The sequence below is a fragment of the Canis lupus genome, chromosome 12, assembly GCF_048164855.1.
Source record: "Canis lupus baileyi chromosome 12, mCanLup2.hap1, whole genome shotgun sequence".
NCBI lineage: Eukaryota > Metazoa > Chordata > Mammalia > Carnivora > Canidae > Canis > Canis lupus.
This window is the reverse complement of record NC_132849.1, coordinates 7,598,877-7,626,798: the sequence shown is the minus strand read 5'-3', so window position 1 is coordinate 7,626,798 and position 27,922 is coordinate 7,598,877. Positions and strand designations below refer to the sequence as shown.

The 27,922-nt window shown below is 51.0% G+C and overlaps 1 protein-coding gene, 1 long non-coding RNA gene and 1 other non-coding gene across 30 annotated transcripts in view; 2 read left to right on the top strand and 1 right to left on the bottom strand.

The window, feature by feature from the left end:
• The window catches only part of PDE4DIP (phosphodiesterase 4D interacting protein), a 223,239-nt gene extending 221,898 nt beyond the window's left edge, over positions 1-1,341 (top strand). For 19 of the 28 annotated variants that reach the window (XR_012004105.1, XM_072769527.1, XM_072769523.1 and 16 more), the window contains one exon: positions 299-1,341. Coding sequence is in view for 26 of the 28 variants with exons in the window: in XM_072769527.1 (XP_072625628.1) it covers positions 299-492 (194 nt within the window). In the remaining 2 variants the exon portion in view is untranslated. Of the gene's footprint in view, positions 1-242 lie in introns of all 28 variants that reach the window. The other 9 variants (XR_012004104.1, XM_072769553.1, XM_072769536.1 and 6 more) reach the window with 1 other exon arrangement.
• A 15,473-nt stretch (positions 1,342-16,814) lies between these two features.
• LOC140601045 (uncharacterized) lies at positions 16,815-25,433 on the top strand. The gene is made up of 4 exons (XR_012004103.1): positions 16,815-17,091; positions 17,807-20,453; positions 23,893-24,017; positions 24,626-25,433. It is a non-coding gene; the product is annotated as an uncharacterized lncRNA (long non-coding RNA).
• LOC140602026 (U1 spliceosomal RNA) lies at positions 21,894-22,053 on the bottom strand. Its single transcript, XR_012005079.1, has one exon. It is a non-coding gene; the product is annotated as a U1 spliceosomal RNA (small nuclear RNA).
• Positions 25,434-27,922: the final 2,489 nt, after the last annotated feature.

Below are 27,922 nucleotides of genomic sequence, written 5' to 3'. Positions count from 1 at the left end.
GATCTGGGCACTATGTGTATCATGGCTCTGAGCAGGGCCATCACCTGTCCCTGGTGGTGGGGAGCTTTCTCTCTGACCTGGTGGCAGCAGGGGATCCTCAGGAGCACACTCTGCCCCTGGGTGCATCCCCCTACAGGCTCTCACAGAGCTCCTGGGTCTGCCACTGCCCAGTGCTCACTGCAGCTCAGGGAGCCACCAGCAGGGCCTGATACTGGGCTCTCAGCTTATATTTTTGTTCCCAGGTGAAGTCCCTAAGGGCTCTGGCAAGCACCCCAGTCTTGTGACCCTTGCCTTCCAGGAGCCACGCAAGAAGAGGAGCCCCCAGAGGTCCTTCAAACAGCAGGAAGGATGGGCCTGCCCCCCTTTTGTGCAGGTCCCAATCTGCTGAGGAGGCTTGGACCCCACTCCTCCGCACGGGCTGGAGGGTCCAGGAGGAGTCAGGCATGGCCCAGTGGACGAGGGGGAAAGGAAGGCAGCCTTTCCTGGGGCTAAGGAACACCATCCTTCAGGGGCTGCTCAGCCCAGCACTGAGAAAAACATGCAGGGTTTGTAGAGGAGCTCCTGACCCTGCTTCTAGGGCCACCGTGGCCTGGGAACTCGCAGCAGCCATTTCTCACTGCAGCACCTTTCTTCAGATGGTCAACTCAGGGGGCCTGGACCCTGCTTCCTACATGTGGTCCCCACATGGGAGCGCCTCAGCAGTTCTAGAGCACAGCACACAAGTGACAAAGGTGCCTGGGGGCCAGTGGGGCTCAGCCAGCACTGCTCCCAGATCCACCCTTACCTGGGGCCACGTCAGCTGGCCACACTGTCAGGCTGGGCATCAGTCTACACTGCAGCACCTGAGGGCTTTGATCCACCTGGTAAAAGCAGTGGCTTCCCACCTGCCATCTCCTGCTTAGCCTGGCACCTCCTATTTCCATTCTCTTATGATCTCCAATTTTAGTATATGTGCTGCCGAAGCGAGCACCTCTTATGATCTCCAAAGTGTGGTGACCTCACTCTAAATATGCCGTCTCTTTTCATCATCCTAACTCCTCTCTGGCAAGTAGGACTCACGGCCAGACCAAGCTCACTGAAAGTCCTGTGTAAGACAAACCAGGGATCACGTTAAGTGGCACCTCAGAAGCCCCCATTGTGTGCAAGCCTAGTCTGTGTCTTAGCAGTGCTTTAGAAGGCATGTACGCGTGTATAAATGTACCATAGATATTTATGTATGTTACTATAGCACTATGTGGAGGGCAACATAACAGGTGGACAGGGTCTGTCAGAGGAAATGAAAGAATCTTTCTGGTGGCTATGAAAGTAAAATCTGTATAAAGAATAAAACGTTTTTCTGCACCTGCTCTGTTTCTAATGTCAGTGCCAATCTCTAGGCTGGTAAGAGTATGAAAGATGCGCTGCCTCTATGAAGGTCATAGTCTAATGCTTGAAGTCTAAATTTAAAAGGAGACATCTTGCCTTCTTTGTCTTTTTCTAAGAGTCCTTAATCTGAAAATATTAGAGGGTACTTCTTAGATCTAGAGAGTCTTAGAGTCAGCAGTGGAGATCACAGGAGCCACTTCCTGGGCTCCAATCCCAAGAGTTTTAGTTGGTGAGGGTCCCAGAATCTGCATTTCTTGCATCAATACCCCAGGTGATTGTGATGCAGGTGGGCTACAGACCACAGTTTAAACTTGTCCTTTCACATTGACCCAAGACTATAAATAAAGTTGTTTTACTCAAAGACATTTGATTAACAAGTGTGTAAGTCACTCCATAAATGTTGGCATAGAGATCTGCAAATATTCCTTGGAAGAGTCCTGTTTTATGACCTTTACCTTCTAAGGATTACTATAAAGCTATCCCTCCACAATTATTTCTAGAAAGAGTTACAAACCTGGGCAATCACCACAAACATAACCCACTAATACTATCCTCACACCACCATTACCAGTAACAGAAAGATCCAACAAGAGTCAGACCTCAGGTGAGATGCCTCCTACTCTGATAGTCCATGGGGTGACCCCACATCTGCTGTCACACTCTGCTGTTCAAGTGTTTCCATGAAGGCTTTTGGTTGTCAGTATAGAGGAACTCGCTGGCCCAATCAGCAGAATGGATTGTTGTGCCCAAGGTTACATATCGGAGAAACCACCAAGGAGCTGACACCGATGCAAACACACGAGGGTTTATTTACAAGCTCGAGCTTGGGTCCAAGTGTACCCGACACAGCGGAGCAGGGACTTGGACACCAAGCTGGGTTTCAGCTTAGTTTTATGGGATGGTCTAGGGGACCTCCAGAAGCGGGGGGAGGAGGAATTTCTCAAGTTCTATTTACATTCTGATATGGGGCTTTCAGGGGCGTTAAGCTCTGTTCTCATTCTAATATGGGACTTTCTGCCACTGGCTTGGGCTCTGTTCTCATTCTAATAGGGCTTTCTAGGGCTTTAAGCTGTAAACTGTTTTTTTTTTTTTTTTTTTTTTCCTGTAACTGAAGTAATGTAAACTTCAGCTCTTATTCACAGGGGCCTGGGGTGGCTGTACTTGTGCTAACGCTGAACTTCAAGTGGAATGGCCTTAATTTTCTCAGCCTCCACATTTCCCCCTCTCAGAGGAACCTAAGGATGGACCCAATCATGGGTCCAGGTTGCTCTCAGAGTGAGCCAGGGGGAATGACTAAACCAGGATTTGAACCAACCTTGTTGCTGTTCTTGCTCCTGTTTACATGCCAGGGAAGAAACAACATCCTATGTTTAAGGCAGCACATAACCTCCCTCCCCCTTTGTTGTAAGAAGACTAAGTCTAGGGCAGCCCGGGTGGCTCAGGTGGTTTAGCACTGCCTTCAGCCCAGGGCCTGATCCTGGAGACCCGGGATTGAATCCCACATCGGGCTCCCTGCATGGAGCCTGCTTCCCCCTCTGCCTGTGTCTCTGCCTCTCTCTCTGTGTGTCTCTCATGAATAAATAAAAATAAAAAATAAAAAGAAGATTAAGTCTAATCCCCTTCTATTTTGAAGGACAACCTCAGACTAGGGAGTCTTGGAGGTGGGAAATAAGTGAGAATGGCGCAGTCTTAGCTTTAGAGGATTGTCCTTGTCTGGTTGGCTTTTCCATTCTGGAACAAAGTCCTTGAGAACTGTGGCTGTGGGTCAGCTGGCCGGACGGACGTAGGTGTAGTGGACCCAGGGAGTAATCCTGTTGACCTTGAGAGCGGTGGGAGTGGTCAGGATCACGATGTAAGGTCCCTTTCAGTGAGGTTGGAGCGTCTGGTGTTGGTATCTCCGCACATACACCCAGTCACCCGGCTGATATCGATGGGGGCCCGGGGGTGGCCCAGTCTCGTAGAGGGCCTTCAGCTTAGGCCACTCCTGCTCATGGGTTCATTGTAACATTTGGAGGGAGAAAAGAAGTTGGTGATCATCAAATTCAGCAAGCACCTCAGGTTTTAAATTGGGGATAACAGGTGGAGGAAGACCGAACATGATCTTGTAGGGAGTCAGTCCCATCTTATATGGGAAGTTCCTCACCCTATATAGGGCGAAGGGTAGGAGAGTCACCCAGTCCCCACCAGTCTCCAGGGCTAATTTAGTTAAGATCTCCTTTAATGTTCTGTTCGTCCTCTCTACCTGTCCTGAGCTCTGGGGCCTATACGCACAATGTAATTTCCAATTACATGCCCCAAGTACTAGTGCCACTCCCCGTGTTACCTTAGAGACAAATCCTGGGTGGTTGTCTGATCCAATCTTTTTTTTTTTTTTTTTAATTTATTTTTTATTGGTGTTCAATCTACCAACATACAGAATAACACCCAGTGCCCGTCACCCATTCACTCCCACCCCCCGCCCTCCTCCCCTTCCACCACCCCTAGTTCATTTCCCAGAGTTAGCAGTCTTTACGTTCTGTCTCCCTTTCTGATATTTCCCACACATTTCTTCTCCCTTCCCTTATATTCCCTTTCACTATTATTTATATTCCCCAAATGAATGAGAACATATAATGTTTGTCCTTCTCCGACTGACTTACTTCACTCAGCATAATACCCTCCAGTTCCATCCACGTTGAAGCAAATGGTGGGTATTTGTCATTTCTAATAGCTGAGTAATATTCCATTGTATACATAAACCACATCTTCTTTATCCATTCATCTTTCGTTGGACACCGAGGCTCCTTCCACAGTTTGGCTATCGTGGCCATTGCTGCTATAAACATCGGGGTGCAGGTGTCCCGGCGTTTCATTGCATTTGTATCTTTGGGGTAAATCCCCAACAGTGCAATTGCTGGGTCGTAGGGCAGGTATATTTTTAACTGTTTGAGGAACCTCCACACAGTTTTCCAGAGTGGCTGCACCAGTTCACATTCCCACCAACAGTGTAAGAGGGTTCCCTTTTCTCCGCATCCTCTCCAACATTTGTTGTTTCCTGCCTTGTTAATTTTCCCCATTCTCACTGGTGTGAGGTGGTATCTCATTGTAGTTTTGATTTGTATTTCCCTGATGGCAAGTGATGCAGAGCATTTTCTCATATGCATGTTGGCCATGTCTATGTCTTCCTCTGTGAGATTTCTGTTCATGTCTTTTGCCCATTTCATGATTGGATTGTTTGTTTCTTTGGTGTTGAGTTTAATAAGTTCTTTATAGATCTTGGAAACTAGCCCTTTATCTGATATGTCATTTGCAAATATCTTCTCCCATTCTGTAGGTTGTCTTTGAGTTTTGTTGACTGTATCCTTTGCTGTGCAAAAGCTTCTTATCTTGATGAAGTCCCAATAGTTCATTTTTGCTTTTGTTTCTTTTGCCTTCGTGGATGTATCTTGCAAGAAGTTACTATGGCCGAGTTCAAAAAGGGTGTTGCCTGTGTTCTTCTCTAGGATTTTGATGGAATCTTGTCTCACATTTAGATCTTTCATCCATTTTGAGTTTATCTTTGTGTATGGTGCAAGAGAGTGGTCTAGTTTCATTCTTCTGCATGTGGATGTCCAATTTTCCCAGCACCATTTATTGAAGAGACTGTCTTTCTTCCAATGGATAGTCTTTCCTCCTTTATCGAATATTAGTTGCCCATAAAGTTCAGGGTCCACTTCTGGATTCTCTATTCTGTTCCACTGATCTATGTGTCTGTTTTTGTGCCAGTACCACACTGTCTTGATGACCACAGCTTTGTAGTACAACCTGAAATCTGGCATTGTGATGCCCCCAGATATGGTTTTCTTTTTTAAAATTCCCCTGGCTATTCGGGGTCTTTTCTGATTCCACACAAATCTTAAAATAATTTGTTCTAACTCTCTGAAGAAAGTCCATGGTATTTTGATAGGGATTGCATTAAACGTGTATATTGCCCTGGGTAACATTGACATTTTCACAATAATAATTCTGCCAATCCATGAGCATGGAATATTTTTCCATCTCTTTGTGTCTTCCTCAATCTCTTTCAGAAGTGTTCTATAGTTTTGAGGGTATAGATCCTTTACATCTTTGGTGAGGTTTATTCCTAGGTATCTTATGCTTTTGGGTGCAATTGTAAATGGGATTGACTCCTTAATTTCTCTTTCTTCAGTCTCATTGTTAGTGTATAGAAATGCCACTGACTTCTGGGCATTGATTTTGTATCCTGCCACGCTACCGAATTGCTGTATGAGTTCTAGCAATCTTGGGGTGGAGACTTTTGGGTTTTCTATGTAGAGTATCATGTCATCGGCGAAGAGAGAGAGTTTGACTTCTTCTTTGCCAATTTGAATGCCTTTAATGTCTTTTTGTTGTCTGATTGCTGAGGCTAGGACTTCCAGTACTATGTTGAATAGCAGTGGTGAGAGTGGACATCCCTGTCTTGTTCCTGATCTTAGGGGAAAGGCTCCCAGTGCTTCCCCATTGAGAATGATATTTGCTGTGGGCTTTTCATAGATGGCTTTTAAGATGTCGAGGAATGTTCCCTCTATCCCTACACTCTGAAGAGTTTTAATCAGGAATGGATGCTGTATTTTGTCAAATGCTTTCTCTGCATCCAATGAGAGGATCATATGGTTCTTGGTTTTTCTCTTGCTGATATGATGAATCACATTGATTGTTTTACGGGTGTTGAACCAGCCTTGTGTCCCAGGGATAAATCCTACTTGGTCATGGTGAATAATTTTCTTAATGAACTGTTGGATCCTATTGGCCAGTATCTTGTTGAGAATTTTTGCATCCATGTTCATCAGGGATATTGGTCTGTAATTCTCCTTTTTGGCGGGGTCTTTGTCTGGCTTTGGAATTAAGGTGATGCTGGCTTCATAGAACGAATTTGGAAGTACTCCATCTCTTTCTATCTTTCCAAACAGCTTTAGGAGAATAGGTATGATTTCTTCTTTAAACGTTTGATAAAATTCTCCTGGGAAGCCATCTGGCCCTGGACTCTTGTGTCTTGGGAGGTTTTTGATGACTGCTTCAATTTCCTCTCTGGTTATTGGCCTGTTCAGGTTTTCTATTTCTTCCTGTTCCAGTTTTGGTAGTTTGTGGCTTTCCAGGAATGCGTCCATTTCTTCTAGATTGCCTAATTTATTGGCGTATAGCTGTTCATAATATGTTTTTAAAATCGTTTGTATTTCCTTGGTGTTGGTAGTGATCTCTCCTTTCTCATTCATGATTTTATTAATTTGAGTCTTCTCTCTCTTCTTTTTAATAAGGCTGGCTAATGGTTTATCTATCTTATTAATTCTTTCAAAGAACCAACTCCTGGTTCTGTTGATCTGTTCCACAGTTCTTCTGGTCTCGATTTCGTTGAGTTCTGCTCGAATCTTTATTAACTCCCTTCTTCTCTTGGGTGTAGGATCTATTTGCTGTTTTTTCTCTAGCTCCTTTATGTGTAAGGTTAGCTTTTGTATTTGAGTTCTTTCCAGTTTTTGAATGGATGCTTGTATTGCGATGTATTTCCCCCTTAGGACTGCTTTTGCTGCATCCCAAAGATTTTGAACGGTTGTATCTTCATTCTCATTAGTTTCCATGAATCTTTTTAATTCTTCCTTAATTTCCTGGTTGACCCTTTTATCTTTTAGCAAGATGGTCCTTAACCTCCACGTGTTTGAGGTCCTTCCAAACTTCTTGTTGTGATTTAGTTCTAATTTCAAGGCATTATGGTCCGAGAATATGCAGGGGACAATCCCAATCTTTTGGTATCGGTTCAGACCCGATTTGTGTCCCAATATGTGGTCTATTCTGGAGAAAGTTCCATGTGCGCTTGAGAAGAATGTGTATTCAGTTGAGTTTGGATGTAAAGTTCTGTAGATATCTGTGAAATCCATCTGGTCCAGTGTATCATTTAAAGCTCTCGTTTCTTTGGAGATGTTGTGCTTAGAAGACCTATCGAGTATAGAAAGAGCTAGATTGAAGTCACCAAGTATAAGTGTATTATTATCTAAGTATTTCTTCACTTTGGTTAATAATTGATTTATATATTTGGCAGCTCCCACATTCGGGGCATATATATTGAGGATTGTTAAGTCCTCTTGTTGAATAGATCCTTTAAGTATGATATAGTGTCCCTCTTCATCTCTCACTACAGTCTTTGGGGTAAATTTTAGTTTATCTGATATAAGGATGGCTACCCCTGCTTTCTTTTGAGGACCATTCGAATGGTAAATGGTTCTCCAACCTTTTATTTTCAGGCTGTAGGTGTCCTTCTGTCTAAAATGAGTCTCTTGTAGACAGCAAATAGATGGGTCCTGCTTTTTTATCCAGTCTGACACCCTGCGCCTTTTGATGGGGTCATTAAGCCCGTTCACATTCAGAGTTACTATTGAGCGATATGAGTTTAGTGTCATCATGATATCTATTCAGTCTTTGTTTTTGTGGACTGTTCCACTGAACTTCTTCTTAAAGGGGAATTTTAAGAGTCCCCCTTAAAATTTCTTGCAGAGCTGGTTTGGAGGTCACATATTCTTTTAGTTGCTGTCTGTCTTGGAAGCTCTTTATCTCTCCTTCCATTTTGAATGAGAGCCTTGCTGGATAAAGTATTCTTGGTTGCATGTTCTTTTCATTTAGGACCCTGAATATATCCTGCCAGCCCTTTCTGGCCTGCCAGGTCTCTGTGGAGAGGTCTGCTGTTACCCTAATACTCCTCCCCATAAAAGTCAGGGATTTCTTGTCTCTTGCTGCTTTAAGGATCTTCTCCTTATCTTTGGAATTTGCAAGCTTCACAATTAAATGTCGAGGTGTTGAACGGTTTTTATTGATTTTAGGGGGGGGGATCTCTCTATTTCCTGGATCTGAATGCCTGTTTCCCTTCCCAGATGAGGAAAGTTTTCAGCTAGAATTTGTTCAAATACATATTCTGGCCCTCTGTCCCTTTCGGCGCCCTCGGGAACCCCAATTAAACGTAGGTTTTTCTTCCTCAGGCTGTCGTTTATTTCCCTTAATCTATCTTCATGGTCTTTTAATTGTTTGTCTCTTTTTTCCTCAGTTTCCCTCTTTGCTATCAACTTGTCTTCTATGTCACTCACCCGTTCTTCCACCTCGTTAACCCTCGTCGTTAGGACTTCTAGTTTGGATTGCATCTCATTCAATTGATTTTTAATTTCTGCCTGATTAGCTCTAAATTCTGCAGTCATGAAGTCTCTTGAGTCCTTTATGCTTTTTTCTAGAGCCACCAGTAGCTGTATAATAGTGCTTCTGAATTGGCTTTCTGACATTGAATTGTAATCCAGATTTTGTAACTCTGTGGGAGAGAGGACTGTTTCTGATTCTTTCTTTTGAGGTGAGGTTTTCCTTCTAGTCATTTTGCTCAGTGCAGAGTGGCCAAAAGCAAGTTGTATTGGGAAAAAGAGAAAAAGAGAGGAGAGAAAGAAGGAAAGAAAAGAGAAAGAGAAAAAAAGGGGAAGAGAAAAAAAAAACGAAAGAAAAAAAAAGAAGAAAAAGAGAAAGAAAAAGAAAGGAGAAAAAAAGGGGGGGTGGGGGAAGGAAACAAATCAAAAAGCAAAACAAAACAAAACAAAAAAAAAAACAAAAAAACAAAACAAAACAAAACAAAAAACCAAAAAAAAAAAAAAAAAAGAAAAAAAAAAAAAGGGAACCACAGGGGAGTATCTTCTGATTCTGTGTTCTTTAAGTCTTTAAGTCCCTTGGCTTCTCCTGGAAGTTGTCCGTCTAGCTGGTGTTCTGGGGGAGGGGCCTGTTGTGCTGATTCTCAGGTGTCAGCAGTTGGGGGAGCTGCTGTGCCCCTGCCTGGTGCAGGGCTCGGTGGGGGTTGTTTACCCCGTGAGGCCGCAGGAGGAACAGCCCCAGTGGCGGGGCAGCTCTGCAGCCCTGGATTCAGCTCCGGCAGGAACTCCGTCTGCAGGGCCTGGAGGCTCCGGGCGGGGCCGCTGATCTGCTCAGCTGGGGCAGGAGCGTCCTTGCTGTCCGGGGCCCTCCCGGCCTCTGCCTGTCCCGGGGGGAGGCTGGATCCTGGGCTGTGTCCCGGCGCCCTGTGCTCCGGAGCCTGCGCTGTTGGATTCGCGCTCCCGGGCCGCGCAGCCCCCTCCGCGGAGCCGCCGCCCGAGCCCCCCGAGCTGCTCCTGGAACCGCGCAGCCCCCTCCGCACGGAGCCTCTTCCTCTGCCCGAGCCCGGCCGAGCTGCTCCCGGGGCCGCGCAGCCCCCTCCGCGGAGCCGCCGCCCGAGCCCCTCCGAGCTGCTCCGGGTCCCGCCGAGCGCGCTGCAGCCCTTAGGGAGCTCGGCGCACTCTCCTGGGCGCGCAGTTGCTGTTACTGTCCCGGGGAGCCCGAGGGCATCTGCTCCCTCCTGTGTCCTGCTCCACCTCCCCGCGAGCCCCTTTCCGCCCGGGAAGGTCGGTGCAGCTCCTGCTCCTCCGGGACGGGGCTCTCCTGTCCTGGGGACACTCGCCCCGGCCTCAGCCCGGCTCCTCGCGGGGCCCCTCCCCCTTGGAGGCCTTTGTTCCTTTATTTCTTTTTCCCCGTCTTCCTACCTTGATAGAAGCACGAACTCTTCTCACTGTTGCATTCCAGCTGGTCTCTCTTTAAATCTCAGGCCGAATTCATAGATTTTCAGGATAATTTGAAGGTTTTCTAGGTAGTTTGGTGGAGACAGGTGATTTGGAGACCCTACTCTTCCGCCATCTTCTGTCTGATCCAATCTTAACAGGAAAACCATACCTCGGTAAGACGTCTTCCAGCAGTTTCTTGGTCATGGTCTGTGCTGTTTCATGTTTGGTGGGAAATGCCTCTGTCCATCCTGATAAAGTATCTACAAACACTAGTAAATACCTGTATCCGTATTTTCCAGGTTTCACCTCAGTGAAGTCCACTTCCCAGTAGGCTCCTGGGTGGTCCCCCCGGAGCCGGGTGCCTGGGTTAGATCCATGGGCAGTGGCATTAGTTAACTGGCATGCGTGGCAGCTCGCCACAATCTGCTCGATCTTTGCTCGAGAGTCTTTAATAGTGATCTTTGCATGTCGTATGAGGTCTTCCATCTTCCGTGTCCCCATGTGAGTGCTCCGATGCATTTGGGATAGGGCTCGCAGTCCTAGATCCTCTGGCAGGATGATGCAGGAGTCTGCGGCCCTCCACCAGCCACGCAAGCACTGGGTCATAGGCAAGCGTTTGATCCACTGTAAGTCCGCATCAGTATAGTTGGGGGTGTCAGGCAGGGTCGCAGGGTTGCTGCCCCTGATCAGGTCTCCATTTCCATGGTTACAGCTGCCCCCACAAATCTGAGTCCTTCTTGGATGAAACTGCTGCCGTCCATGTACCAGGTGGTGTCCGCGTTCGGCAGTGGCTGGTCCTGGAGATCAGCTCTGATTCCGTGCACCTGTGCCAAAATTTCTTGACAGTCATGCAGAGGGGGGTCCCAGTCTGGGTTAGGGAGACGAGAGGCATGGGGTATTGGCAGCCCCTGACAGGGTCTGCCCCCATCTTTAGTTCTATGTATATGGCCAGTCGGTGCCGGGCCAGCCCAGTTCCCCCAGCTTCTGCCCATGCTTGGGGAAATTCCTGCAGCCAACGGTCAGTGTCAGTCATTGGGGCTGAGGGTGGAGAGAGGTTTGTCTGAATAGGGTGCCCGCCCTAGTTTAGGATTTTTGCCCCTTCGGGGTGGAAGCAAATTTGTGTCCCCATCTTGGTGAGTAATCCTGACCTAACAACAAGGTAGGGACACTCAGGAATGACCATGAAGGAGTGGGATACCCGGCCCATGCCGAGAGCCACAGTTCTTCGGGTAGTCCATGAGTACTGTTTGGTGCCCGTGGCCCCTTGCACCCATGAAGTCTTGTTTGCCAATTTCCCTTGGGGCTATAATAAAACCGAATGTTGTGCCCCAGGGTCCACTAGCAATTCAATAGGTTGCCCCCCTCCAGTCTAAGAGTTACTCTGGGCTCGGGGAGGGGTGCTGAACCCCGACTCCCCTAATCGTCCAGATCCTCCATTTCCAAGATTTTGGCAGGGGCCTTAGATCTTTTGTTAGGGCCATCTTTCACCCAGTGGCCCTCTTCTTTGCAATAAGCACATTGGTTTTTGTTCAGTTTGGGGCACTCCCGACGGGGACCAGGGCCATCCTCCTTACCTGTCCCTGAAACCAGCTTCTTGAGGTGTCTCTGTCTTTCCTGTGGGTCATCCATGGTTGTGGCCAGCAGGATCTTGGCCAGGTTTCAGGTCTGCCGGTCACTTAGTTTGGTTTGCTGCTCTTCTGGACTTTATTATTATAGACTCTTTCTGCTACTATAAGTCCTGCAAGCTCTTCTCCTAGTATTCTAAGAAGGCTGCTGGACTCTCGTCCTTACCCTGTCTTGCATAACCATACTTCGGCCAGATTGGTCGGCTTGCGCGGCAGCCTGGAGACCTGCCCCTAGAGTCTGGCGGTGGACCCGGAGTCTCTCCTTACCTTCAGCTGAGTTGTGCGCTTTGGGGGGTAAAGATAGTTTTAGCCAAGGAGGGGAATTCTCGATCATGTCCTGCCAGACCAAGATGTAGGGCACCTGGTCAGGGTGGCCGTCCGGTTTGTCCCTGAAGATCACGGCCTTAACCTGTAAGATTCTAGGTAGGTGGAAAGTTCCTTCTCGGGGCCATCCACGCCAAAGGTTGGCCATTCTGACATGCAGTAAGTTTGAAATTTCCCTCTCCTTATGTAAACAGTTCTGACAGTTAACAAAGGCACAGTAACAGACAAACGTTCCAGTGCAGAGACAAAACAGAAAGTAATCCGAAGGGCTGGCAGCCGGCCCTCCTTACAGACAAGGACCCCATCCTCCGGGCAGGGGCAAGGGACGTCTCCTCAAGACCCCCGGTCCACGGCCCACCAGCGCGTCCACCTAAGCCGATGCCGACCCAATACAGATTGGAATTCCTACAGGTAAAAGTACAGTTTAGAGCTCTCAGAGAATATGGGCACAAAAGGTGGAAAAAGTTGAGTGCACTCACCACGCGTGAAACCCTCCGGATGGGGTCCTGGAGTACTCTCGGATCCCAGAGGAGCCCCCAAATGTTGTGCCCAAGATTACGTATCCGAGAAACCACCAAGGAGCCGACACCGATGCAAACACACGAGAGTTTATTTATAAGCTCGAGCTTGGGTCCAAGTATACCCGACACAGCGGAGCAGGGACTTGGACCCCGAGCTGGGTTTCAGCTTAGTTTTTTTTTTTTTTTTTTTTTTAAGATTTTATTCATTTTTTCATGGGAGACAGAGAGAGAGAGGCAGAGACACAAGCAGGGGGAGAATCAGGCTCCATGCAGGGAGCCCGACGTGGGACTCTATCCCAGGACTCCAGGATCACGCCCTGAGGTTTCAGCTTAGTTTTATGGGCTGGTCTAGGGGACCTCCGGAAGGGGGGATGGGGAGGAATTTCTCAAGTTCTGTTTACATTCTGATATGGGGCTTTCAAGGGCGTTAAGCTGTAAGCCGTTTTCTTTCTGTAACTGAGTAATGTAAACTTCAGCTCTTATTCACAGGAGCCTGGGATGGCTGTACGTGCTAACACTGAACTTCAAGTGCAATGGCCTTAATTTTCTCGGCCTCCACAGGATGAAAGTCACTAACTTGAAAGACAGAGACACCAAGTGGGAGCTCACGTTGCCCTGTGGTAATTTGAGCGTCCCAGCAGGTCCTCCTACATCCCTGTGCTGCCAGGGCTGGCGCGCATGGATGCTGTGATTAGTAATCCATGGAGAACTCAGATATTGCTTCTGGAAAATTCATTTGATGTCCATACCATTTAGGAAAGCAATGACTTGTGATGTCATATAAATCTCAGCTCTGCTCAGGATCCAGTCACAGATCAGTGTGGGGAAAAGCCCTAAAGCCCATTCTTGCATGTCACCCTTTGGGAGATGTTGAAAAGTAGTTCCGTGCCGGAAGAGAACTTGTTGCAACAAACATTTACGTGTGAGAGGATGATTCTCTAATATCTCCCTCTTTGTTTTTTTAAAAATATTTTATTTATTTATTCATATTCATAGAGACAGCTAGAGAGAGAGGCAGAGACACAGGCAGAGGGAGAAGCAGGCACCATGCAGGGAGGGTCTCCAGGATCACACCCTGAGCTGCAGGTGGCGCTAACCACTGCACCACCGGGGCTGCCCATATCTCCCTCTTTGTAAGTTGTCCTACCCCTCCCTGTGAAAGTAACAGAGCCCATTCTTAAAAATTAAAAAAATCTTTCTGTGTGATCACCAATGGTTCTCACTCTGCAAAAGTCACATAAGAACCTTGCTGAGCCAGGGGCAGGGAACAGACTGGGAATCTCACAGGAAAGAATGGCAAGAAAAAAGATGGCAGGGGATGAGGAAAACAAAGGCAAAAGAAATGTAGATAAGGTGAAATTACCTTAGAATCCACAGCCCATTGATACATACTTGAGAGAGGCAGTGCATGATCTTCCTCTAGGAATTCCCAAATGCCTTAATAGCAATGCTTTGCTAGAAGCAAAAGGCAACCCTAGCTAAACAACAGCTTGACCTCCAGGATTGGGGAAGTCTCCTTTAACACCTAAAAGTCCCTAGGGAAACATCTTTATCTCTAAACTGGCGTCCCCACCCCTCCCCCGAAAGTATAGAATCAATGGCTCCTCACAATCAGTGGGCAAGGAACCTGCCCTCGGGTCCGGCCCAGAGCTTTAATAAAACCATCTTTTTGCACTGAAAAAGCTTCATCAATTCTTTCTTGAACTTTTGCTCCTTGCCCATGTCACATCAGCTGGTACCTAAAGTTAACGGGTAAACACTTCAAACTAGCACTGACCTGTTGACTTCAGACCACCTGCAGAATCTGTACAGAATTCATCACCACATTCCGAAGATCTCATTATCCTTGAAGTCAATGAGCCAGACGCTTTCATTGGTTCTCTGCTGATGTGTTACCGAGTCGGCATAAACACAGCAGCTTAAAACAACACACAATTTTTATCTTATAGATCTGAGGGTGCAAAGTCCCAACACAGATCAACTGGACTGAATTCAAGATGTCAACATGGTCATCTTCCCTCCTGGAGGCTCTGGGAGACAGTGAAACTGAAACCTTACTAAGATGCAGTCCGGAGGTTTTGACAGGGGAGCTCCTGCACCCCCCTGACCTCCTAGGGCACTGCAGCCCCAAGGGGAACAGACGGATCTGACCTTAGACGGGCTTGACATTTCACATGGTTAGGCCTCTGCTGACCCAGCCACAGTAAGAAACGCCAGCCTTGTTTCCCCAGGGAGATGTCAGCCCACTTCCAATGCACAGTTCCCCCCTCTGACTTTTAGAACAGCCTTCCAAACTGAGCCCTTTCAGCCAGAAAGAAGAGCTTCCCTCCTATTTGTTCTCAGGACTTGCCTATGATCTGGCCACAACTTGTTCATCCCAGATTGCCTTTCCCTTAAGATTCCCACAGATCCCAGTTTTGCTGGTAAAATACCTGGCGGTTTCTCTTTTTTAGGTTTCCAGACAGTGTGTCCCTTTGCCTGCTGCAGCTTTGAGAGCCCCCCCTCCCCCGCCCCCATCCTCGGCCCCAGCAACAGCAGGCAGAGTCCTCCTCACACAGCATCCCCCCGACCTCCTATTTGGCCTCTTCCTGTTGAAGGGCCCCTGTCATTCCAGGGGGCTGGCTGGATAACCAGGCAGGGTCATCTCCCCATCTCAAGGTGCTTACCGTCAGCACCTCTGCAGGGGCCCTCGCGCTGTGTGATGGAACACCACGGTCACAGGTTCGCGGCATCAGCGTGGGGACCTCCTAGGCAGGGGGCATTCCTGTGCCCACCACCACCCTATTCACTGAGGTGACTAGTGGACGCCCCCTACCCCCCAATCCTTTGTGATTTCAACAATTCGGTAAAAGTAAAACACGCCTCAAGGCGCAATGGGAACAAGGCAGATCAGAACCCTAGGGCGCTCCACGGATGACCATAAGGTTGCCCAAGTACTCGTCTCTTCAGAGGCGCGGCTTTGCCCCGTTTCCCAGACCTGGCTTTTTCCCTGGGAGGCTGATTTGATCGCAGAAGTCGCATCCAAGGGGACGCGCCCAGCGGTGGAGGGAGGGATGGAGGGAAGGCGGTGGCAGAAGGGGCGCCTGGGACCCCACTCCCCGCTGCTCTGAACTGTGAGTCTGGTCCCAGGGAGCAGAAGGGATGGTGCCCTTGGCCCTGCCCTTGCCTCTCAAGCAGGGGGACCCTTGTGCGCCTCCCCGGGCGGCCACGAGGGGGCGCACTCCCTCCCCGGATCCCGCCTGGGGAACCGGCAGGCACCTGGGTGTTTTCAGCCTGGGGGACCTGGGGGGCAGGTGTCAGCCCGAGGGCCCAGAGGTTCCTGACGTCGGCCCCACCCCGGGGGTGTCCCTGCCGGGAGCGGTGGGGTGGGTGGGCAGCTGGCACGGAGGCTGAGGTCCTCAGGTGCAGGCATCGCAGTCCGTCTCCTCCAAACCAGGTTCTGGACAGAGAGAGAGAGAGAGAGAGAGAGAGAGAGAGAGAGAGAGCAGGTATCCGCGGCGGCGCTTCCCTGGCTGGTGGAAAGTCCTTCCTCACGGTCCTCCAGGCTGCGCAGGCTTGTCTGTGCTGAGGGCTGTGCGTGTGCGTGTGCGCGTGCGCGTGTGTGTGGAGGGGTCCTGAGGCCGAGCTGAGGGAGAAGCAGGAGGAATGGTAACAAAATCAGGCTGGAGGGAAGGAAACAGGGGAGACTGGAAGGTGAGGAAGAAAGCCAAGGCAGGGAGAGGAGGAGGAGGAGGGGGGGAGAGGGAGGAGCTGGTGGAGGAGCGGCTGGAGCAGGAGGAGGAGCAGGAGCAGGAGCCTCAGAGCAGGAGCAGGAGCAGGAGCAGGAGCAGGAGCCTCAGAGCAGGAGCAGGAGCAGGAGGAGGAGCAGGAGCAGGAGGAGGAGCAGGAGCAGGAGCAGGAGCCTCAGAGCAGGAGCAGGAGCCTCAGAGCAGGAGCAGGAGGAGGAGCAGGAGCAGGAGCAGGAGCAGGAGCCTCAGAGCAGGAGCAGGAGGAGGAGCAGGAGCAGGAGCAGGAGCCTCAGAGCAGGAGCAGGAGCCTCAGAGCAGGAGCAGGAGGAGGAGCAGGAGCAGGAGCAGGAGCAGGAGCCTCAGAGCAGGAGCAGGAGGAGGAGCAGGAGCAGGAGCCTCAGAGCAGGAGCAGGAGCAGGAGCCTCAGAGCTGCGATCCTAGGGGGGGACCCAGGTGGGGCGGGGCGGGGCGGGGCGGCGAGGCCGTGACGTCACGAGGGGCGTGTCGGATGCAAACGAGGCCCCGGCGGGCTGCGGCTCCCGGCGCTGGACTCCCCCGGGCGGTGGCGGCGGCAGCGCCCCCGCTCGCACTGTGTTCGGGAGAGTTGTGTGGGGGCTGAGGATGCTCGGGACAGGAGTGGGTGCGGAGGGTTTTGGGGTGTCGGCCGGGTGAGCGTGTGTGTGTAAGGTGGAGGCGCGCGGGGCTGCCGCGGGGCGGGGGAGACCCCACGGCCCCGCAGGTGGTTCTCCCGGGCGAGGCTCGGCCGTTGCACGCGGGCCGTGCTGACCCCTGCGGTGTCCGCGCGCGGGGGACTCGGCTGCGCAGTTGTGCTAGTGGGGCCTGCGCGCGCTCGCCCCGGCCGGCGGGTCTAAGGGAAGGTGCGGCTCTTTACTTTCTCCTGGTACTTTTCCGTGGCGACAGCTTTCCAGTGGCGAAGACGTTCCTGCCCCTGAGGCCTGTTTAGGTGATAAGCTCAGCTTTTTCCTTTTCTACGGAGGCTCTGGGCGGCTCCTACCTGCGACCTGGAGGCGGAGCTTGGCTTTTCCGCTCTCCCTGGGCTCCTTCCTGGAGCGGGGACGCCGCGCCCCGGAGCTCCCCGCCCCTCTGCCTGCGTCTCCCTACGGGGCTCGCAGTCCCGCCGTCTGGCAAAGGTGCTTTCTTCAGTCCCCGCAGCTTTGCAGAGCACACGTCTGCGTCCTCCGTTTCTTTCCTCCCCGCTTCCTCCCAGCCCCACCCACCCGGCACCCTGCGGGACCTCCCCCAAGCTCCAGGCTCTACCGCTCCTTAGGATGGGCCCTTCCTGCCCTACCCGTAGAGCCTTCCTCGGAGGGCCCTTGGGGGAATGGAGACGGGCGAGCTTGGCAGCTTTACGTGAATAAGACCGTTTTAAGTAGTCTCCGCTCCGAAGGTGGGGCTCCGGACTCAGCTCACCTGATGGAGACGGGCCGCCAGGCGCCCCTTCAGGGCTCATAAAGACGCACCTGTGTCCATTCGCAAATATTCACTGGGTTGGACACCACAGAAATTTCACAAACAGCAGGTTAGCTCTTAAGCAAGGCGCGTTTTGCCCTCTCCACTCTGGGTCTGAAGCTTAAACCGTCCTTACAGCCGTGTGAGCCTTGCTTCCTAAATCCAAGCTTTAAGGGTTTTAAGCGGTTTCTGGCTTTATGCTTTTACAGGAGCTGGGCCTCTACTCTGCAAGGTCTCTCTCTCTATTCAGGATCGACATAGAGGTTTTCCAAATTTGAAGTTAACATAGGAGCCACACCAAAAAGGACTTACAGGACTTGTTCACTCTCTTGCCTGAAACAACAAAACAAAACAGGACAGAAGCACACAAGATGCACGAAATGCAGATTTATTTCCAAAAATACCGGGTCAGGCAAAGAGGATAGTACTCCTGGAGATATGGAGACACAGGTGACCTGAGCCCTACAGCTGCTCCAAGGCACTGCCTCCAGATCTTATCCAAGCCAGCAGGGGTGGCGTTGGAAGAGGAGCCCTGTGGACACCTTGGAGTTTAGGACTCTGAGCTGAGAGACCCCAGGACAGCATCCGGGGAGGATAGAACTGCGGAAAGGAACCATGGAAGAGCTGTGGAGGGGCCTGCGGCGTGCAACAGGGTCCTCCCTGAGACACGACGACAGCACCTCTGAGGACAATCATAGGACCAGGGCCTGGCACTCTCGCAGGCTACGGCCCCCTTTCAGGATCAATCCTCTGAAAACAACCCAAAGCTGACACAGATGTGAGAACCACCAGAGCAGGACTAGAAAGTGTTTGTTTGTTACAAGTGCATTCATTCCTTTGGTTCAAAATATTCAGCAGATATATGGAAAATGTGAAAATGATCCAATCTCACGTTAAGAGATGAGAACCACAGAGTCTGAAAGGACTTGTATAGCAAGGGCTGAATGCGATTCGAGGAGGCAGAAGGAAAATGTTTGATAGCAATCCTATGGGAATCTGCGGGTCGCGGTATTGCCATCTTAACCACGTACACCTTGCTTCCCACCCGGGAGCGCAGCATGTCTTTCCACTCTTTTTTTTTTTTTTTAACTTTTTTTATTTATTTATGATAGTCACAGAGAGAGAGAGAGGCAGAGACACAGGCAGAGGGAGAAGCAGGCTCCATGCACCGGGAGCCCGATGTGGAATTCGATCCCGGGTCTCCAGGATCACGCCCTGGGCCAAAGGCAGGCGCCAAACCGCTGCACCACCCAGGGACCCTGTCTTTCCACTCTTTAGGTCTTCTTGAATCTCTTGCAGCAACGTTGTGTCGTTTTCAGTGTACAGATTTTGTTCTCCTTGAATCAATTATTCCTAGATACTTTATTCTGGTGGACGCTATTGTAAATGGAACGGTTTTCGTAATTTCCTTTTCTGATTGTTCATTGCTTGTGTGTAGAAACACTAGCAATGTGGTGTGTCCTGTATCCTGACACTCTGTAGAATTAGGTTATGGAGTTGGGCCGCGTCAGTATTTGGTATTTTTTCTCACTATAGGAGCATGTCATCTGCAAATACAGATACCAGCGGACCCTTGAAAATCCTGGGGGTTAGGGGTACAGATTCCCACAATTAAAATCTGTGTATTACTTTTGACTCCACAAAGACTTATCTGCTCATAGCCTACTGACGCCTTACATGTAAAAAAAAAAAAAAGAGTTGATTAACATATATTTTGCATGTTATTTGTATCATAGTTTATTCATTTGATTCAGTGATAGTAACTGTCATTGAGAAAATCCTAAGAGAAAATACATTTACAGTACTATACTGTATTTATTCAAAAAATTATATGTAGAAGTGGACGTATGTTCACTTCAAATTGAACGCACGTTGTTCAAATCAATTCTAACTCCTGTTGTTCCACAGTCAGGTATACTTTTATTGCTGCCTCTTCAAATGTTTCCCGTCACCTTCAGGTTTTTAAAATTGATTTCTAGTTGATACAAATGTAACATCAATTTCACAACACAGTGACTGGAGAACTCCATGAATTATGTTATGGTCTCTAGAGGTGTAGCTACCCTCGCTACATGCAGTTATTAACTATACCACCAAGTAGATAATATGAGATCTACCCTCTTAACAACTATTTTTAAAAATCTTCACTCGAAGATGTTTTGACAGAGTGTAGAATTCTTTGCCCTACCTCTCTCCTCACCGCCACCACAGGCCACCTAAGGAGGTTCTCTGTTTTAGGTCAGCTCAGCCCCTCAGTCCTGGCGCAGGATGCTCAGCCTAGGCCAGGGAAATACAGATCAGCGGGAGCCCTTCTTCTCTGCGAGCCCAGCTCCAATTTGAAGGACACGGGGCCCCTTCTAGGTCCCTGCAGGGATGGCTCATCCCCAAGTAGTTGCCCCAAGAGAGGTGGCCAGAAAGGGGTAGAGCCCCCCAAAACCCATCCCAAACTCCCCTAGTTAGACAGAGGAGAAGGTTAATGGTGCCACAGGCACTTTTCTGTCTGCTGATGGGAAGGGGCAGTGCGGTGGGAGCCTCAAGCTAGTGCAGGAGGAAGCCTCAAAGGTTAACCTAAAGGTTGGTGGGTAGAGCCTACCCAGGGACCAAGCCTACTTAAGATCCATCCAGATCCTGCCAACTGCTTTCGTGTGTCCTGCAGCCCTCACTTGCTCCCAGAATCTCCAGAGAGCTGGTCCCCCCATCTTGCTTGCTGCCCCCCGGTCTCCTTGTGCCACCTGGAGGTTTCCTCCCTTAAGTCATCTGCCACCTTGTGGAGTCCAGAGGAACTGCCAGCGGCAGAGGTGGAAGGCACTGGCCCTGATCCTGGACTCCAGCTGTGCCATCAGAGGAAGACAAACCGTGAGAGACTCCTAACTCTGGGAAACAAAGGGTTGTGGAAAGGGAGGTGGGTGGGGGGATGGGGTAACTGGGTGACGGGCCCTAAGGAGGGCACTTGATGGGATGAGCACTGGGTGTTATACTCTATGTTGGTAAATTGGAAATGCAGCTAAGACCAGGTACCATTTTACACCAGCTAGTGAGATTGTGTTCAAAAGACACCACCGAGTGTTGCTGAGGATGTGGAGCATGGGAGCCTCCTCTATTGCTGAGAACATAACGTACAAGAGCCACGTTGGAAACCACTTTGAGGGTTCCTTAAAAGTTAAGCAAAAGCTTCCCATAGGATCCAGCAATCCCACGGCTAGAAACCTAGCTGAGAGAAGTAAAAACATACTTCCACTCAGGAGTCCTACAGAAATGTTCAGGGCAGCATTCCCGACATTAGGAAAAAACCTGGCAAACAGCACAAAGGTCTGTCAAGTGGTGAATGGCCAAAGCGTGGCCTAGGAGTCACGTGGAATTCTAATAAGCAATAAGAAAAGGCAGAGAAATCTGATGAAGCTCCAGCATGGAATAACCTCAAAGCACGCTACGTTCAGGAGCCAGTCACCAATGACTACGTGCTGTCGTACTCGGTTAACATAAAACGTCCAGCCAAGGACAATGTGTAGAGACAGGAAGCAGAGCCAAGTGGCTGGGGCCCGAGGGGGGAGCGCGGAGGGTCTTGAGAGCCGCTGAAGGGAACGTGGGTGGGTGAGAAAAGCGTCTGAACAACCAGGTGGTACTGAACAGGTGTTGACGATATGTAAATTCTATCTAAAAGTGTGTGTGTGGCGGGGGGGATCCTTCGCGAGTGGACAGACGTGCCTCTTTAAACGCGGGTCAAGGGGCAGCCCGGGTGGGTCAGCGGCTTAGCGCCGCCTTCAGCCCAGGGCGTGACCCTGGAGACCCGGGATCGAATCCCACATCCAGCTCCCGGTGCATGGAGCCTGCCTCTCTCTCTTTCTCTCTGTGACTATCATAAATAAATAAAAATTTTAAAAAAATAAAAATAAAATAAAATAAACGCGGGTCAAGGGGCAGCCGGGTGGGTCAGCGGTTTAGCGCCGCCTTCAGCCCAGGGCGTGACCCTGGAGACCCGGGATCGAGTCCCTGTCGGGCTCCCTGCACGGAGCTTCCTTCCTCCACCTGTGTCTCTGCCCCCCCCTTCTCTGCTGACCACTCACGAACGAAATATTAAAAAAAAAAAAAAAAAAAAAAGGAAACCAGAGCTTGTTAACTAAACCACCGGAGAAGCAAAGATGGGTTTGCGTGCACACAGGGGCCACCCACGGGTAGACCCAATAAGAACGCAACAAACGAGTCCAGAGTCCTGCTTTACACTCACGAAAAAGCCAAAAAAAATTCCGAAACAAAAATACCGTCATCTGCTCTTAAACCCGCCGGCCGAGGCGAGCGCGCGCGCGCGCGCGCGCGCAGGCCCCACTACTAGAAATTGCGCAGCCGAGTCTCCAGCGCTGGGAAACCGCAGGGGTCAGCACGGCCGCGTGCAACGGCCGAGCCTCGCCCCGGGAGAACCACCTGCGGGATCCTGGCGTCTCCACCGCCAGGTAAGTATGGCCCGCACCGCTCCGCCCCGCGGCAGCCCCGCGCGCCTCCACCTTACACACACGCTCACCCGGCCGACACCCCAAAACCCTCCGCACCCACTCCTGTCCCGAGCATCCTCAGCCCCCACACAACCCTCCCGAACACAGTGCGAGCGAGGGCGCTGCCGCCGCCACCGCCCGGGGGAGTCCAGCGCCGGGAGCCGCAGCCAGCCGGGGCCTGGTTTGCATCCGACACGCCCCTCGTGACGTCACGGCCTCGCCGCCCCGCCCCGCCCCACCTGGGTCCCCCCTAGGATCGCAGCTCTGAGGCTCCTGCTCCTGCTCCTCCTCCTGCTCCTGCTCTGAGGCTCCTGCTCCTGCTCCTGCTCCTCCTCCTGCTCCTGCTCCTGCTCCTGCTCCTGCTCCTGCTCTGAGGCTCCTGCTCCTGCTCCTCCTCCTGCTCCTGCTCTGAGGCTCCTGCTCCTGCTCCTCCTCCTGCTCCTGCTCTGAGGCTCCTGCTCCTGCTCCTCCTCCTGCTCCAGCCGCTCCTCCACCAGCTCCTCCCTCTCCCTCCCTCCTCCTCCTCCTCTCCCTGCCTTGGCTTTCTTCCTCACCTTCCAGTCTCCCCTGTTTCCTTCCCTCCAGCCTGATTTTGTTACCATTCCTCCTGCTTCTCCCTCAGCTCGGCCTCAGGACCCCTCCACACACACGCACACGCACACACGCACACGCACAGCCCTCAGCACAGACAAGCCTGCGCAGCCTGGAGGACCGTGAGGAAGGACTTTCCACCAGCCAGGGAAGCGCAGCCACGGATACATTCTCTCTCTCTCTCTCTCTCTCTCACCCTCTAGCAAGTAAATAAAAATCTTTAAAAAAAGAATGTGCCAAATTGTTCTTCAAGATGTTGTACTAAAGTACATTCCTACAATACATATATTATCAAACTTTTTTTTGAAATCTTTGTCATTTTAATAAGGAAAAATAAGGATTTGCCCTTTTTCGTTATAAGAAAGCTTCAATATTTTTTAGAATGTTCATTGGCCATTTTCCCATTATATACCTTTTTTTTAATGAGAATTCTATAAATGAAGGAAAATAGCTTTTTGTTTGTTGTCAGTACTGCAATTACTTCCCCAGTTTGTCTGAGTTTGTTTCTGATAAAAGGTTTGAATTTTTTTTTAATTTTTTTAAAATTTTTATGTATTTATGATAGTCACACAGAGAGAGAGAGAGGCAGAGACACAGGCAGAGGGAGAAACAGGCTCCATGCACCAGGAGCACCATGTGGGATTCGATCCCGGGTCTCCAGGATCGCGCCCTAGGCCAAAGGCAGGCGCCAAACCGCTGCGCCACCCAGGGATCCCGGTTTGAATTTTTAGATAGTCAAATTTACTAATCCTTGTTTAACAGCTTCTAAATATTTGTCTATTGTTTCCGAGAGAGAGAGAGAGAGAGATAACAATACTTTTTTGTTTGGGGTTGGAGTAGGAGTTGTTATAATTCTTAGAAGAAGGTTCAAAAAAAAAAAAAAAAAGAAGAAGAAGAAGAAGGTTCTTGGGTTTCAATGAATTTGTGTTGGAATCCTGACTCTGAATCCTTATCATGCCATCCATTAATTGTGTGGTTGGGCCAAGTGACTTAAGTTCCTTGGGCCTCCGTTTCTGTGTGGATAAGGAGGGAATACCTTATATAGGGTATATATACCTGGTATATAGGCTTATCATGAGGGAAGGGATTTTTGTTTATGTTCACTGGTCTATCTTTAGTACTTCAAATTGTGCCTTGCTCACAGGAAGCACACAGTCTACTTGAGATTTGGGTAGTGATCTCGAGTAGAGATAATTACTTCTTGTCTCTCATTACAGGTGACTATGCAGTGTGGTCTGCAGAAACATTGCAGTGTATCCCAGTGGGAATGCTCGCCCCACAGGTGGGGCTGGAGCTGTGGCCATGTTAGTTGGGCCCAAGGCCCCTCTGGCCCTAGAGAGAGGTCTGTGATAAACTGTGGAAATGTGGTACCAAGAGACTGTGCACAGCAAATGCATAGCTCCCAATCCTAAGTTGGCATACCTGCTACACAGGGCTGAAGTATGGATTTGAGGGTGACGTGGGTTGTCTTCAAAGGGCTGAACTAGAGAGCAAAGGGCAGGTAGGAAGGAAAAGGAGGGATCAGTGAGGTTTCCTCTTCTGCACTATCACGCACTATAAAATGATGCATGGAATGAATGACAGTGATGCTGCAGATGAGGACCTTTAAAGATCTTGACTGCAAATTGAAGGTGAAAGAAGATAATTGAGTATAATAAGATTTTATGTCGCTGTGGCACTCTGTGGAGTCTCTCTTCACTGTCCAGACTGTCCAGCCTGCTCTTCTGTCAGGCAGAACCATCATGGGGACCCTGCCCATGTCCCCTGGCTCCTGTGACATTGGGCACAGGCGGCTCAGAGGTCCAGGCTTGGAGCTGGGCAGGCTCCTAATGCGGGCAGGAGGGCCCCTCCGCATAGCCTTACCTCAGACAAGAAATAGGTACTGGGGGCAAGGGCAGAGGGATGCCCGGGGTGAGACTCACACTGAATGTCCTTCTTTTGCTTCTTTAGATCCTACAGATGGTGGTGCCTGGGAAATCTACACTAGCAGAGTTTCTGCCCATGGATCATGTTTTTAAAAGCAAACTCTTAGATGGAAACGGATTGGATTGGACACCGTTGTCCCCAGAAGCAGCGGCCCTGGAGAGTGAGGGGCCATCCTTAGTGGTCCTTCCTGCCTTTCTCTGCTGCAGTCACCGTCCTGGGCTAGTGGTGGGGCAGGGGTCCTCTGTGGAAGAGGGAGTGAGGAAGAGGGGAAGGCCTAGCCGAGAATCACCGCCCTCCAGACCTGGGATACAAATCCAGATAACTGCCTATCGTGTTCCCTCGTGGCCATTAGCCTTATTAGATTTCTGTGCTGTTACATCTTTATTCCTTTCTTAAGTTTTCTATCAATTTCCAAATGTTGTAGCTGGTACTAAACCCATAAAACACACTGCAAAAGTGAGGAGGAAATCAGTCTTGTATTTCTTGGAAACTAGAGCACAGGCGTGCCCCAGCTGACATGCCCCAGCTGACATGCAGAGGAGCCTCCTGGACCTCCTGGCTCTGAGGGCCCCACTCTCTGGAGCCCCACCGACCCCCACAGCTGTAAAACTGTTGAGCACTCACCTCACACACACCTGCCTTAATGCAATTCCATTCTCCTAGGAACAGGGGAAACTGTGGGGACACAAGGCCTCTGCACCCGGCTTCCTTCACTGATGTAAAGATGCCATCATGCAGTTTGGGCCGGAAATGACCTCAAGGGCAGCCGTAGCTCCTTGCTCAGAATTTGCCAGTGTTATCTGGGCAAATAAACACAGGGCCGAGGTTAGTACAGCATGCTTTCTGACTCCTCCAGCCAAAAAAGAGACTTCAGTTACCTAGCAGGGAATGCTTCTGCCAGAGACTGATTTGTCTCCCTTGGATTAGGGCACCACTTTTTCCAGGACCCTCGAACCAAATAGCCAGGGTTTGGGGAGGTGGAGATTGAGCTGGGGAGGGGTACAGAGGACACCAGGTCTTTTAAAAAGCTTCCTCAGCTGCCCTGCAGCAGGAGAGAAGATGGATTCATCGGTGGGGAACAGGGCTGGCTGGGAGGGGGCTGTCTGGAATAATAGGGCGCTGGGCACACGGGAAGGAGACGCTGAGCCAGCCCATGTCACTGTTTGCCCAGGGCTGCTCCTGTCAGCACAGGCCCCAGAAAATCTGAGTGAAATCCCGATTGGAGCAGCTGGTACAGCAGGGGCTGACTTCCCCAGGCCCCTCCAGGTGCGTGCTGCACTCCTCTGTTACACCAGCTGTGGCGCCCCCTCTGCTGGCCCCCGCAGCCTGCTCCTCCCCCCAAGCTCTCTGGAGGCCCTTAGTCTGGTTGGCCTTCCTGGTAGGACAATACATGCCTCTCCTAAGATCTCGAGTGGCGTCTGTCGTCACGGGAAAAAGCCCCGACTCACCGGAGGTCTTGAGCTAAGTCTCTGGGCCTTGTGTCCTATCCACACGGAGTTCACTGTGGGGTCTTGGTGCTGAAACTGCCTCCGTCAGCCTCAGCAACCAGGACCTTCCATGTCACCCAGTGCTGGGGCCAGGCCTGCCTCCACTCAGGAGTCATTTGGCCACAATGTGGGAGTGACGGTGAAGAGCTTTAACCACGGGGTATCGGGTTGCTGGCCAGTGGAAGGGACGCCGCCGGGACCCGGCACAGAGGCTCATTATCAGCCCTGGTCCAGCTGCGGCACTCAGGATGCTCAGGATGCGAGGCTCGCTGCCCCCTGCGCAGATGGAGGCTCCTGGCCCCACCGCCAAGTCTCCTTCACCACCTTTGGTATCGAGCCCTCGCGCTCCCCTCTGTGTAAGGTCCACACAGGAGGGAAAGATTTCCAGGTGCCCTGTCCCACGGCCACCCTCAGGTCGGCTACGGCCATTTCTTTGTCCAGATGAGCTGGCAGGGAAAGACTTTCCCTGTGTAGGCAGAAAGTTGCCCTGGCTGCCTAGGAGCAGCAGAGAGGATGGAGGAGTCACTAGGCAGGGCGCTGAGCCGCTGAATGTCGGGCCCAGCAAGGCCGCATCAGCTGGGGGGCTGCAAGGGCTGTGAAGAAGGGCCGGGCCCCCGCCTGCTTCCCAGCCAGGGAACAGGAATGACGCTGCGCTCGGAGTGAGGTCAGAGGAGAGGCCGCAGCCAAGAGCAATCCCGAGGAAACAGCTCCTCTGTGGGGCGCCCGCTGGATTTCAAAATCCTGACGCTTTTGACCTGGGAGTTCCGTGGACAGCCCCGGGCCAGGGGTGCCGGGAAGTTGTCCCAGCCTTCACCTGCCACCCGGGCTAGGCGGCTCCTGGGCGATGCTCCAGAACTTGAGCGCCCAGAACGTGCTCTACCTCCGCAGTGTTGGCCTGGCCGGGGCGTTTCGGGGAACGAGGCCGACACTGAATACTGAGCTCAAAGTTTCACCCCGTTTTTATCAGTCCCTCCTGTTTTTCTGGGATCAAGGGCAGTCCTGGATCGCCCTCAAGGGGACCCTTCCCCTCAAGGGAAGTCCTCAGCGCGAGGGGTTCAATGAGAGGCGGAAGGAGGACCTGCTGCCCACTCGCAAAGGGATGAAGACACTCGTGTTCACCAAGTGCCTCGGGCCCTTCCCATGAACCACGTCTTCATCCCTTTAACCCTCACTGGGGCTCTGAGGCACCCCATCCTTCTTACTGAGGAGGAAACAAAGGCTCAGGAGAAGTAAACGATCCTTGAAGGCCTCCCCCTTCCGGGCGTGCTGCAGCCAGGTCGGAACACACCTGTTCTCCGAACGCGCTGCGGACGCGCTGCAGCCCGACTGCGGGGGCTTCCCACGGACCCTTTGCTCGGTCACAGCACGGAGGCCAGAGGGGTGCTTCACAGCCGCCAGTGTCCATCAGCTGCCCCAGGCCAGCCTTCTCGGTCCACACGGGAGTCTCGAAAACAGATGCCATTCGGCCCAAGCCAGGGAGGGATCACCCCCTGCTAGTGGGGGAAACCGTTTCCTTAACAGGTGAAGCCCTTAGGCTCAGGGAGTGCCATTCTGTCACGTCTCAGGAAAATCATCGACGAAGAGTCGAGGAATATACTGTCCCCCCGTACTGAGCTGGCTTTGTGAACTAGGCAACTACTCCCATGCTTGACCCCTTAACGCACTTCTCCCCTCAGGAATCCTTCCAAACCTCGGATACCACCCTCAGCTGAAATCACTCCTCTGGACTCCACCGAATTCGCACACACCCCCACACCCCGCGGCCTCTGTGTGCTGTCCCTCCCACCGAATGGGGACCGCTGTGCCAAAGGTCTGGGTTTTACCCTCCTCTTGG